The 14,929-nt window shown below is 35.8% G+C and overlaps 1 protein-coding gene across 3 annotated transcripts in view; it reads left to right on the top strand.

Annotated features, from left to right (window-relative positions):
* LOC150104785 (uncharacterized) overlaps positions 1-14,551 on the top strand; it is a 33,015-nt gene extending 18,464 nt beyond the window's left edge. For all 3 annotated transcript variants that reach the window (XM_090395350.1, XM_090395349.1, XM_090395351.1), the window contains one exon: positions 9,408-14,551. In XM_090395350.1, the coding sequence (XP_090251476.1) occupies positions 9,413-14,176 (4,764 nt within the window). In that variant the 5' untranslated portion in view covers positions 9,408-9,412 and the 3' untranslated portion in view covers positions 14,177-14,551. The remainder of the gene's footprint in view (positions 1-9,407) is intronic.
* The last annotated feature ends 378 nt before the right edge of the window (positions 14,552-14,929 follow it).

The raw sequence follows: 14,929 nt of genomic DNA, 5'->3' as shown, positions 1-14,929 counted from the left end.
ACATTTAGCATACTCAGTATTTGGAATACATCCTCTTCATCCTCTTCATTCACTTCTAACACTTCACCACTCATTATCCTTCTAAAAATAAAACCTGTAGTACCAGGATGGAACATTTTAATAAAGTGATAATTTAATAGCTCAACTATGGCATCTGCATGGTCACCCAATTCCCATCTCCACTCAGCAAACAAAATATCAGCAGAAGTCAGTGGTGATGTAAATGATTGCAAGAGAGGACTAGGTGAAAACTGAAGTGATTATGGATAGAGATTATAGACTGATTATAGACCAAGAAATGATTTGCTATGCTTATTCATGAATGCTGAGAGTATCAAAAATAAGGGAGACGAAATTGATGCAATGATTCAATTTATTCACTTGCAAATAGCCAGAATAAGTGAAGCATGGTTGGAAAAGAATGATATGCTGATGTGAGTAGAAATTGAAAGTTTTGTTTTTTGTGAGGATAGGAAGGGCAATGGGCAGGGAGTGTTGCTGATATATAGCAGGAATATTATGTCTGCAGAAGATTGACATACAAGGGTAAAATAGTGACAGTAGTTTGAAGCAGTATGGTGTGAGGTGCAGGTTGATATTATTATTGTACAGGTAGCTCATAGAAGTATGATCAATACAGCATTGATAGACCCAGTCTATCAACACTGTATTGATCATACCTCTCTTGACACCATTAACAGATAAAGCACCTATAACTGATTCAGGCAACCCATTCCATTCATTCACCACTCTCCAAGTGAAAAATCTAGCTCTCATTTCCTTGCTAACCACATTTTTGCCCATCTTCCAGGGTGGCCTGTTATTCTGCTCCCTCTAGCTAAGTGCTGAAGCATTTCCCCTGCATCAATCCTATAAAACCATTTTGGTAACTTCTCTGTCCAATTGGTAAGAACCAACTTTTGCAATCCACAAAAACCTTCAATCATTCTCATAGGGAGCATTCCACAGAAAACTCGCCTCTAGATCCTCTCCACCACTTCCTCATCTTCAGAGAACCTAGTGACCCAGATCTGAGTAGTAATCCAGAAGCGGTTGTATCAAGGTTTTATAAAGAGAAATGATAAGTCCCTTATCTCTGCTTGTTAGTGTGTTCTTCAACAATCAGGGAGTATAATAACCAAGTAATCCTATAAGCTACCCCGGCTACCTTAGCAATATTCCCTCTATCTACTACTATTTCCCAAAAATCCCTGACTTCATCAATTTCCGGGAGTGCAGTTCCCTTGGTGTGATACACAGCTTGTAATCTTTGTATCCTAAAATGCATAACTTGACGCTTTTCCACATTATATTGACATCTATTATGTTTTGCCCATATTGTTAGCCTATTTAAATCATCTTACAAGCTCTTCATATTGCATTGATTTATTATTATTCTGTCCAATTTTGCATTATTTTTTCAAATAACTGAATATTTCCCTTTAATCATCTGAGCACAATAACTGTGATGGGGACACAGCACTAAACCAAGTAATTGTAGAAACTGGTTTAATTGTAACTGATATTTAAATATCCTTGCATGGTTCTCTCTATGGGTCAGATAACGACAAAGTTAATTCAGAGAATTCTGGCTATTAAAATGATAGTCTTCTCAATAGTATGGCATCCTCAAACTCTTACTTACTGAGCCTGGACTATTTGTTCAAATGTGACACAGCCCATGCAACTTTGCAACACCCTTTCAGCCAATGGCTACAGACCATATAAAATATTATATGCACCAACACACAGGATCACAGCAAAACCATTCCCATTCCATATGTCAAGGATACTTCAGAAAAAAATAGCCAAAATTGTTTGCGGATATGATCTCCACACCACTTTCAAAACTTTCGTTCAGCTAGCTACTTTTATATGTTATAAAGATCGACTACATCCTCTTGAACACCCAGGAGTGTGTAATCTTCCCTGTGGCTGCAAATTAGTCTACTTTTGGACAGACTGGTAGATCAGTTAACATATGCCTTAAAATTACATCGAAGATCATCTGTATGGCAAATCAGGATTAACAGACCATGCTCTGGACACTCCTTCACATGGAATCAGATGGAGAAAAAACATCTTTATTATATAGAAGTCATTGCAGAAATGAGAGGCTCTTCTTAGAATCAGCATCAACTATGAAGTACTCTTCCAACCTCTACAAATATAGTTGCATTAATTTACCAAAGATCTGGGAGCCTATCATTTTAAGACCTAATAGCCAGAGTTCTCTGAATTAACTTTGCAGTTATATGACCCATAGAAGGTGACGCATAAGGACATTAGGTGTCAATAATAATTTAAATTGTTTCTACAATTACTTGATTTAGTGCTATGTGCCTGTCATATGCTAGATAGAAGAAAACCAGCGAAATATTAGTGAGTTTAATAAATGTATTTTTTCCTCTTGGTGTTAGTTATACCGTTAAGCTTTATTACATAACACTTCTAGGGAGTCGAAAGACTCATCAAGGGAGGACACCTACTCTACAACTAACCACCACCACTAGTATTTTTACGACAATCACAAAACATCCATGCCCACAGCGGGATTCGAATCCACAGCCTTTTGGCTGGAGGACAGATACACTAACCACTCATAGCTAAGTGGTTATTATGCTTTATGCCATCATACTACTTCAAGCTACCTTCTAAATGTATTATAATCACCTGCCTTGTAGTTCCACATATACCCCTTCTTAACTGAGATTTCCACGTTTTGCTGCCTTCCAAATCAAGACCACAAATCGCTTTACCTAATCGGAAGCAATGTAGCTACCTTTGTATTGGACATCCTGTAATAAGATTCAGCACTCGTGTACCCCGAGTCCTCTTCATCACATTCTCTTTCAAGTAATTATCTCTCACTAAGTGTATAAATTCCATTTCCTTCCTGACATGTGATCTTTCCTTCTCTAGTCTGTCTCTGTAATTGGATTTCCTCATAATAATTACTTAACTAGCAGTCATTGTACTGTCCTGCTGATGCATGTTATCTACATTATCTCTGGTACCCCCCCTGACCTATAGCAGCAACCAATTTAATATTTTGTCCTATTGGCCTCAATTTCACACTAGATCGATTCAAAAGAACTGCCATTTGAATGACTGTCTCCTACTCTTGTTAGTTACAGTTCATCTGCTGTCATCAGCAGTGTCCAACTCCCTATCCTGCTCTATCCTTCCTGAAAATATTAACCCTTCAAATTCTATCCCTGTAACTACATCATCTGCTGTTAGCCAAGTTTCACTAATAGCTATAACGTTTAATGAAGTTGCACTAACCAGTGCCTAAAGCTCCTCCCTCTTATACCTTGGTTCTAGCATTAGTATATAGAAACTGTGTAGCATTTCCTTTGGTTCCCAACCACTTGACTATGCCATTCAATATTGTTGCATGAGAGACTAGATTCCACATTTTTTGTTCATTCATATACACACTTATTCACTTCATCAGTGGCTTCACACACTCTTCTGCATCTGTTTCAATTTCTTTAGTTTTTCTGACTTTGCACTTCCACAGTCTCAATGAACAGAACTCTCTAGACACCTAACTCTGAACCCATTTAAGTGCAGTCCATCGGCATTGTACAAATTTTTAAGTCCATCAAACTCAGGCCATCATCCTTCTGTACAGCCTGTGTATTGATTCATTAGCTATCATCATCCTCCTTCTCAGTTCACCTCTATCATAGCACATATACTTTACCTTCTTGATCTACTTTTTACTTCTTCCAATAACTTTCACATCCTCCCTCACAAAACTTCTCGCCTCTCGGATTATTGGTCCAGCCACAACAATCAATTCTTTCACCTTCCCTTTCTGTATTCATAGCATTAATAAAATTATCTGCTTACACTCTTTCTTTCTCTCTCTCTCATTTGTTCTCACAATTTTCTTATTGGCATCAGATTTCTTTCTTTTTTTCTGTCTCATTTCAACTAATCTCTTGCTTTTTCTATAGCCTTTCAATCTCACACTTTGTCCTGTGAAGGTCTACATGCAGATGAGTTATTTCTTTATTCAGGTCTTCTATGTTCTCTTGAACTTCTGAACTTGAACTATTGCAGAATACATAATTTTAACCACGCACTCCATTCACATCAATACTTTGGGTTTCATGGCTTTCAGTACTAACTTTCGTTGCCCCCCCCAGGCAAGTTTCACATTTCTGGCTTGTAAAACATCTACAACTCTCTCTACTGCCACTCTCAAACCACAATCCATTTTCTCTTGGGATTGAATGCATAGCACACATGCAAGCACACACACATTGCACAAAATCTATCATGTCAGATCCTCTGCGCAATGATGACTTAACTGCCATTGTTCTCATTCTTATCTGCCATGAATAACGCAGCTTATCTATTATATGATATAAATATATCAAAAATACATAAACACAATCACCCATACGGTCATACACAAGAATACTACAATCACTAATTATCAAAACATTAAATCAGTATTAAAACTGAGTTTGCTGTGAGCTCACAATCCCACCCACCATTCTGTGATGAGATATTTAGTTGGAGACACAGAAATGTGTAGGCAACTTGGCTTAGTGAGAAAGAGAAGAGAAGAGTGATTATTATGGGTGGTTTTAATTATGAAAGTATTGATTGGAATGAAGCAATAACATTTCTTGTTCTTAAGGGCAACTATATGTAATGGAGGACACACAAAGGTTGGGAGTTTGGATTTGATCATATCATCAGAGGATGTGCTTGAAAGTGGGGTGTGTAATGTTTCCCATTTGGCAACAATTGCCTTGGTGATCAACTGAATTGTTGGCAATCATATGAGAATTTCTGTGAAGAAGGGATGTATATGAAATTGCAAGGCCAGTGACCTATGAAAAGTTCAGGTGACAACTAGAAGCTATGGCATGAAAAGAGCAGTTGAGTTGGAGAGGAGACAGTTGTTACTTGAGCCTTGATCAGGAGCTGTTTAAAAACAGCACTGTTCTAGTGTATTTGAAAGGTGATGAGGCGAAATAAGCTAGAGGTAAAATGGATGAATGAAGAGATTTAGCATGAAATCTGAGAGAAGGCACTGCAGAGACAACACAAGATGAATGTTGGTAATAATCAGTTGCATGAAGTACAGTTATATGAAGCCTCAGTTGCAAAATGCATGCCAATTGGTTAGTAGAGACAGCAAAAGTGTAGTATGAGCAGAAATTAGCTAGTCAGGCCAGAAACATTCTTGTGAGTTCTTTCAATGTATGGCAAGTAGAAGAAAAAAATGACTGTCAGGATAGCATTAGTGGATGACAATTAGAATGGTAATTGATGCAGAGGATATAGTCAAAGTGGTCAATGAGCAGTTTATCAGGGTATTTCATCCTTGTGAAGGTGAACATCATGAGAAACTGGAGTGTAGAGGGTATGATGGAAGAGAGACAGTGAGTTAGCAGAAAGTATATAAGGAATTAAGTAAAGTGATGTTAATAAGGCTATAGGACTTGACAGTATATTACCATTTGTTTGAAGGAATGCTCCAGGAATTAATGATGCACTTCGCACACCTGCATAATGTGACCTTTGCAAAAGGGAAATCCCAAAAGAGTGGAAAGTGAAAAAAATGGTTCCACTTCACAAAGGGAGGAGGGGGGCAGGACTAAGGCTACAAATTATCGAAGTTGTTAAGGTGTTAGAGAAGTTGGTGAGGATTAGGATTCAGAATTGGATTGATTATAGTAGTATAACTAGGATGATCAGCATGGATTTGTTAGGAGGTCATGTTTCAGCAGTCTGGTTATGTACTACAACAGATTCATCGGATAAGGGAGATGCATATACAGTAGTATACTTAGATTTTTCAAAGATCTTTTATGTTGCCACACATGATAAGTTCGTGATTAAATTGAAATGGATGGGATTAGATACGTGAGCTGGATACATCATTGGCTGTCAGATAGGTATCAGTAGGTTATATGGAGGTGTGGTATCCCAGAAGAGGAAGGTCACTTGGGGGGGGGGGTACCACAGGGATGTGTTTTTGGTTCCATTATTGTTTAACTGATATGTTAATGATATTGAAATCATCTTACTGTGAGATGTGCAACTGTTTGCCAGTGAAGATTTGGGAAGAACTATGAGAAGCGGAGCAGATATTGCAGTCTTGCAGGAGGAGCTAAATAGACTCTGAGTGGGCAAGTCAGTGGAACTGTCAGTTTAATATCACAAAGTGCAAGGTCTTGAAATTTGGTTGACAAGGATAGGATGCAGAGTGTACAATTAATGTAGAAATTTTGAAGGAGGTGGAAGAGATGAGAGATCTGGAAGTGACGGTGGACAGAAATTTGAAGTTTATGGATAACACTGCTAAAAGTGTAAGAACATCACAAGTAGACTATGACTGATGAAGAGGACCTTGACATGTAGAAGCAAAGAGGTTATAGTTCCTTTGTATAAGATCTTGATCAAGCCAAATGTGGACTACTGTGTGCAGTTTTGGTTGCCTGATTATCAGGGGATGAGGATGTATATTAGAGAGGGTTTAGAGAAGGTTCATTAAATCGGTTTGAGGTCTATGGAATGTGGGATTGGAGGACAGACTGAGGGAATGCAGTTTGCATTCATAGAGTAGAAGGAGAAATGGTAAAACAAAAGGCCATCTGTGGAAGCTGTATAAGGAAAGTCTGAGTAAGGGAGTGAGGAGCAAGTTCTTTGCATGGAGAGAGATTGATAAGTGGAATGCACTGCATGAAAGTGTGTGCAGGAATTGTGAATGAGTTTAAGACATGGTTCAATGATCTTTTTGCATGAGAATGTAGACTTTGTGCAGTGAGTCTTTTGACTCTGCGGAGGTCTGATGTTAATAATAATTATTATTGTTGTTGTTTTCATGTTGTCCTAGATCTATTGTGAGAGGCCCACTTACTCTTCACTAAGAACGATACCTGTCATATCTGGCTTTGAACTCATGCACTGACAGACTACTCAAAACCAGCTCCAGCAGCTCATTCCAATCATCCATCACTCTCCAAGCAAAAAATCTAGTCCTCATACTTTTGCTAATCATGCTATTACTCAATTTCCAGAGATGATCCCTACTTTTTCTGTCCAAAGGAAATTTCCTCTGTAATCATTCCTATAAAATCCTTTAAATAGCTTAAATGTCTATCATATTCCTCCTTTTCTGCCTATCAGCCAACTTCTGCAATCCCTCTTCAATCTGTTCTCCTAAGGTACATTCTGTAGACTTGTCATTGCTTCGGTTACTCACCTCTGGATTCTCTACACATTCCCAAAAAAAACCCAGATGACCAGATCAATGCACAGTGGACTAGATAAGGCAGTATCAAAGCATTATAAAGAGGGATGATAATTTCCTTGTCTCTGCTTGTCAGTGTGTTCTTCAATAAACACATAATCCTATGAGCTCATGTTAGAGGTTTAATGGAATATTAACAGCACTGAGAAAGGATTAAAACTAATTTTAATACTTCCAATATTTCATCTCCATCACAGAGACATCTTCGGGGATTGTTGTTACAAAAAACTTTTTGTAAGAACATGCACACAAATAAAATACAAAGTGAAACTAAAGTCCTATCTAGGTGGTGCGCCCTCTATGGGCATTTGCAGGTGGACTGGGATGTAAAGAGGGATCTGATAATTTAAGCCTCAACACACGAATCCTATGAGCTATTGTGGCTACCCTTACACTGTGACCTCTGAACTTCATTCAGTCTACTAGAAATGAATGGATAAGCCAACTGAATGGCGTCGTAATTGCAGTTCCAAGTCTGAGTTAACTATATACTATTGAGAATACAAGGTATACAGTTGACTCTGTGGGAGAATATTTGTGCACTTTGTATAAAGTATAGTAGTGGTTCCCAAACTTTTTCAGTTCGTGACATCCTTAGTGTATCAGGATTTTTCCACAGAGCCCAAAATCAAAACATAGGCCTACCTAACAATCGCAGTGCGCAGTTGGTGCAGTTAGGTTGGTTAAGTTAAAAAAAAAATGAAATAGATATTTCAAATTCACAAACAATTAATGTAAAAAAGTATTAAATAAGTTCGAAACATGTTTCGAACAATCAAATCATTGAATAAATAAATTGCAATTAGTGGGACAGGTGAGCCTGTTGTTCAGTGCACATCTTCTCAAATCTTGAAATCAAACTGGACACAGCCACTCTCCTTTTCGGTTCCATGTTGATTTTTGCATGATACTTGCTTTTTATCACAGCAACTGCCAAAAACTCAGCCTCGCACAAATATGACATCGCAGATGGAATTAAGATTCGCTGAGCATTACAACTTAGCAGTGGTAAAAGCGAAATGATTAGTAGTTTGTACAGTGTTGTCCTTTAGATGTCCTTCCTGTCATCACATCAATGGTCCAGTTCTGAAACCACATGGACTAAGTGTCATTTCAGTGAAAATATTGGAATATTTCAGAGTGCTGCAGTGCACAGTTTGGTAACCACTGGAGTATAGAATACATCTGATGACAGAAATATCCATATCAGTACAATTCATTCTAAAACTAATGTACTAGTAATTATTTCAGCATAGCATATTATTTTGATGAATGTTTAAAGTATTGGTCATTTGAATGAGCCTCTGTAGCTCAGTCGGTATTGATGAAGACCTTTGGTCAGAAAGACCTGGGTTCGATTCCCATCCAAGACATGAGGAATCTTTATCTGGTCTCTTTCGACTAAAGGTGAGTTAGGTGGTCTCATACAGAGGTGGAGGATCTTTTTCACGAAAATCTGGTTTTTTTGTCAGAACAGCCAAACCAATCCTGTGAACACACACAGATATACAGTCATAAAATACATACTTAATCCCTCATTAGGAGGGCTCAACCCATCCTAAGGGGTAGGGAAGGAAAGGGGGAACCCCATACGAAATAAATAAATTTGAATATTTATATGTAAATTTCTCTGTGAACACATGAAATGTAGTTTGATGCCATGTTTAAGCTAAGTTGCATACAGATTTTAGCCTTAAAAATATACATATAACAAGTATATATGAGTGCATTAGTATGCACTAAAGGAAAATCCCATGCTTGGGATATTTTATGAATTATAGTTTACAAAAATGAATTCTGTAAAATGAAAGCCAATCTGGTTGGCTGTGTGGTCAGTGTATCTGCTCTCCATCCAAAAGGCTACGGGTTCAAATCCTGCTGTGGGCATGGATATTTGTGTTTGTATGTGAAAATACTAGTGGTGGTGGGCAGTAGGTGGCATTGGTGTAGATGATGCAGTTGACTGTAGTTAGCGGATTGAGTGGTAGAGACAGATAATTGTATAGTAGGTACCTTCCTTCGATGAGTCTTCGAACTCCTTGAAGGTGTCATGCAATAATAATAATATTAATACAGTTTCACTTCAATTCATTTAATTTTCATTATTTTTTGCTCTCTTTAGGTTGCATGTCTTCCACTGAAAATGATCAGGAATGGTATTTAAAAAGTTTAGGAACCTCTCGAGAACCAATATGCATTCATCTCAACAACGACAAATGTGTAGGTTCAATATTATTTCAGATGACAACGGATAGAAAATGGGTTGTGAAAGATTTAAGTCACAAAAATAGCCTTTTGATCAATGGACAAAAAACTAAGTTTGGACCACTGTATCCTCTTAATGAAGATTATAAGCTCAGTTTTATGGTGCCATTTCTTTGTAAAGATTACTATGAATGTGTTTTTTGTAAAATGGAAACCAGTCATGTGTGTATGGGAGACAGACTTCTTGCAGAAGAAAATAACGTGTCAGATGTGAAATCTTCATTTAGTTCAGTACAACTTGTAAAGCATGTTGAAGGTGATGTTGTAGAGAACAGTGGGGAAAAGAAATATGATAATAATGATGATAGTAATTTTAGAAATGCTAGTAGATTAAGCTGTGAGATTCAGAAATCCAAGAAGATAGAAGAAAGGCCATTGGATGCCATCTGTCCCACTGGTATAAAATTTCATTTTGACAAATGGAAGGAACAGCTAAAAGAATTTGTGCAGCATGTAAATAGTGGCATGGAAGATTCCATCTGTAATTCCAGCACTGCTATCCATTCAAAGAATGTTGAACAGCAGACAAATCATATGTGCATAAGAAATAAAAATCAGGGGATTTCCTCAAACAAGGAGAAATCAGCACAGGATGGTGATAGAAAATTGTGTGATTGTTTTTCTTCTGTTTCAAAAATGGTTAACAGTTGCAAAAATATTGAATCAAAAGATGGAGAGGTTTTGGCTTTTGTTGATAAAGGTGAAGAAACTGATCATATCAAGATCTTGCCAGAAAAATCCACAAAATCTCAAAGAGATTTACCTAAGGATGTAAAATTAAAAGGTATGTGTTCACGTTTTTATCAGTTTTGTACAGATACATTGGATGAAGTTGATAATTGGATAATTGAATTAAATAAATTATCAGCCACTGAACAGCATTCTAGTGAGGAGTCAGAGAAATCTACACAAATCTCTCTTAGCAGTTCAGAAAGCTCAAGTGGTGATTATAAAAATTGTGTTGCCTTCCGCAAAAGAAAGAAACAAATTAAAAGTTATTATTTAAATAAAAAGCAAAGACTAGTATCATCTTCAGATGAAGATGATACAGGTTCCATTTACTTTAAAAAGAATCATTCTCTGTGTGGTAATTATGGAAAAGAAAACATTTCCAGCTTTGAAATTACAAATGAAGATGCAAAGTGCAAAAATGTTCCTGCTATGATATCATCTGAACAGAATACAGATATGGAAATTGACAGTGATGTCTATGTTGATATTATAAAAGAAGATCACCTGCACTCATCAGAGACTGATACATCTCATGATATTAATAGAAATGCAGAAAGCGCTAACTTTCTGAAGACAGTAAAAGGTCAGAATCAGCATTCAGCCAATAGCAGAAGCATTGATACAGAATCCTGTCATAGTGTGCAGTTCCTAAAAAAACAAAAAATCCATCAAGAAAAAATAAGTAATGAATCTTTTAAGGAATGGAATTGTCTGGACATAGATGAAAAAAAAATTGAAATAATTACCATATCCGATGATGAAGAGTTGGTTTGGCAGCAAGGACAAAAAGAAAATAATGAATTGCAAGATATGGAAATGCATACTGAGGAGTATGATGATTTGTTTGATAATCAGAACCATGTTCTTTCAGAGAAAGATCTTATGCAGCGAATTTTCTGGGGAGAAGAGGAAACTTATTATGAAGAACCAGAAAATGATAATTTTGAAACTGTCTATGAAATAGATAAGCAGCAAGACAACCTTAGTTTTTCATCGAAAAAATCCACTGAAGATAATGACAAAAATGCTTTAGAAATGAGTAAATGTTTATTACCAAATTCTTTGTACATAAAGACATCAGAAACTCAGAATGCATCTCAGAGAAATATGCAACACAAAGAACTTTATCTGAATAGTGTTCTTCAAAGTGATTTGAAAGATAATGTGGTAAATGCAATGGACCCTCAGAATTCAGTTACAGATGGAGAAACTATGAAGAGGAATTTAAATGTAAGTTACATTACTAATGGGAGTGTTTGTTCAGTATCAAATATGGTACAGCAAGATTCAGAACAAGATTTAAAAATCTTTCTTCCTAATGATGATACATCATTGAGAAATCATATTTCACCAAATACAGCAACACTTGAAATGACACCAGCTTCTAAAACTGCTTCACAACAACTGAATCACACAGGTAGAAAACTTAATCAAACAACTATTATGATATCTACTGAAAGTTACAACAATCAATTTAACAGTTTGGGAACAAAAAACTTGATAACTCAGGAGGATCAGAATCATTTGCATAAGTTACAAGTGGAATGTGAAGAAGCTTCTCATGCGATATCTGCAATCAATGATCTGATGGTGAAAACATCATTAAAGAAGAAACGACAGGCCTTGAAAACTAAAAGTAATATCAAAAATCAGTTGCTGAAAAAAATGGGTTATCGGATTCCCATTCCAGGTGGTGGTTCGGATTTGCGAATGAAATCAGAATTTCACAATCCACTGCACTTACTTAAAACAATGTTTAAGAAAAATTTAGAACAAAGTTCATTAAAAATACTCCATAAATCTCAAAATTACAATAGTCCAGAGCCGCATGGTAGAGCAGAGAATGCTTTAGAAAATATCTATTACCATAGTTCCATGAATCCATTAAATACTGGAAATGTAGTACAAGAAAAAGAAGAGATTGTCTTGGTAGAACCTGCTGCCAATGCAAATGCCACTGTTCCAAATGCAAACTCTTATGTTGATAACCTTGTTAATATGGAGGCCTCCAAAGATTTAGTAAGAGAAAAGGACTGTAAAGTTCAGCATATGAATCCTTATACAAATTCTCGCTTGGAATTAAGTAATCATAAGAATTCCATTGAAGAGGATTACAGTACTACTCTTCAGACAGTGGTAAGGGAAAATGAGGTGGATTATCATCCTGCTCTCATAATGAATAAAGATGCACAGGATAACATTCCTAATGTAAATATAAGTAACAGCAGCAGCAACACTAGATATTTTGAAACAGAGAATAATGAGCCTGCAGTTGTTACTCAAGATGATATTTTATATAATATGTTATGCTGGAATGTTAGGTGGATAAAAGAGCAACAATTTTCTAATAAACCACCAGAATTGATGGTAACTAAGAAGTTTTCTTCAGATAAAATTTGCACTGTAAAACATTCATACAGCTCATTTTGGGAATATTCATCAGTATATAGGACACTGCTTTTTTATGAAGTATGGGAGACTGTATGTCAGAAAACAGAATATAATTGCAGGAATTTGTGGCTGCATTTAGAGATTGTTGAGAGAAGCCAAAGTGATATGTGCATCTTAAAATGTAAAACTGAAATCTCAAATGATAATATTTCAAGAAAGAAATTACCATCCAAAGGTCATCTTGTAATTATAAGTTTCTGGCAAATTGAATCTACTAAACAGATTTTTGGTTATATAACAGAAAAAAGCTTAAAGCCATTGTTTGGTAGTTCTAGTGACACAACTTCAGGTGGTAAGCATATCTTTTGTAATGGTACACGATCAATTCTCTATCTAAAGATACAATGTCAAAATATTAATATTCACAACTTACATTTTGTGCGCATGTTTGTACAGTGTGATGTGCAACCATTTTTAAGGCAGTTTGATGCAATTGCAAAGCTCAAATTAACACCACTAAAAAAGGAAATTTTGAAACCCTATAAAATTGCAAAAATCCCTTGTGCTACTGACCTAAATTTTTATGCACTTGGAAATTACAATGACCTGCAAAGGAAAGCAATACTTAATATCTCATATTCAGTACTAAGTAAAGATGGGGTGCCTAGAATAATAATGTTGGAAGGTGTGTCTGGGACTGGGAAGACTCATACCATCATAGGAGTAATTCAACAGATTTTATATATGCAAAGTATAGATAAACCAGAAAAGCTTTTAGTTGTTTCCAAGTCAAATACAGCAATCAATGAAATTGGTTGCTTACTTAAGCAAATAAATCAACTTTATAAAGACAGAGGTCAAAAAGAAATGCAGTTTATTCATGTTGCTGAATCAGGATGTGCTGTTTCTGACATAAAAGAGTTCTTATTAGAAGAATTAGTAGATAGAGAGTTCAGTGAAACAAACATGACAAGTTCTGACTGGGATAAAGAAATTAGTGCATACCACCAGGAAATATCAATTATGAAAACACATGGAGCAGACATTGAAGAAATTCTAAGAAAAGAATATGAGCTTAGTAAACTGTATGAAAATGTACAGTCGTATTATGATTTGCAGGAAGCTGAAAAAGATGAGAAGAAGAAAAGGATTAAAAATGATATTTTTGAAAGGTGTGATATTGTTCTTTGTACTCTTAATAACTGCCATCTTATTCCTGCTTTTGTAAAGAAAAAGAACGACTTCTTTACTTGCTGTATTGTTGATGAAGCTACCCAGTGCACTGAACCAGAAGCGTTACAGTCATTAATATATAATATGTCAAATGTAATTTTATCAGGTGATCTTCAGAAACAGCCTAAAACTGTAATATCCAAAACAGCAATTAACAATTACCTAAACAAATCATTGTTTACAAGGTTGTATATGTATTATAAAAGCATGTTTTACTCAGAATGTATTTTTACCTTAACAGAACAGTTTAACTCATTAAAAAACCATTGATGGACTGCCTCAAATGTAAATCCCTTATAAATTCCCCTTCTCCTGCTTTAATTATCCTAATAGTAGGTCATTAGCCAATCTCTCTCTCTCTCTTGTGTGTGTGCATGTGTTCGTTTGTTCCTACAACCCTTTACTTACAGGTAGTAGGTTAAGGGTTAAAGGTTCTAAAGCAAGTGTGACAGCTATAATCAGAAAAAGTTGCATATTTATTTTTAAAAAAAATAAAATGTTGGAAAGAACAAGAAATCAAAAATAAATTGCATGCCATATTGTGTCATGTGAGACTTAAGTGTCATTTACAATTTATTGTTGTAGTGTATGGAGACTCTTACCCTGTAGGAGTAATAACCTTTAAATTAAAATAAATTTGCTGGATGTTTTGACCATCACATCTAGAATATGTGTACACACAAAGGGATGCAAGCTACATTACCAATTTGCTGCCCTCAACCCTAGCTTGACTTCTTGTGGGAAAAAAAAAAAAAAAAAAAAAAAAAAAATATATATATATATATATATATATATATAATTACTTCAACAACTAATTGGCTAGAATTAATTAGTCTATAATTCTGTTATTTTTACATAACCCTTTCTGGTTTAATACTAGCAACATTCCTTGACTGTCATGTATCTGTAATCTGAAGTTGGAGATTGCTTATGGCCTAAGCCTTCATTTATTTCACTTATGAACCAGTTGACCTAGAATCCTTCTATTATTTTTATGGAGAACTGTTTTTATGGATGTTTTGA

This window comes from Typopeltis vanoorti, chromosome 7, assembly GCF_054136105.1.
Source record: "Typopeltis vanoorti isolate ZY-2024b chromosome 7, IOZ_Tvanoo_1.0, whole genome shotgun sequence".
Classification (NCBI taxonomy): Eukaryota; Metazoa; Arthropoda; class Arachnida; order Uropygi; family Thelyphonidae; genus Typopeltis; species Typopeltis vanoorti.
The sequence above is the reverse complement of the archived record's forward strand: the minus strand, read 5'-3'. Positions and strand labels throughout refer to the sequence as shown.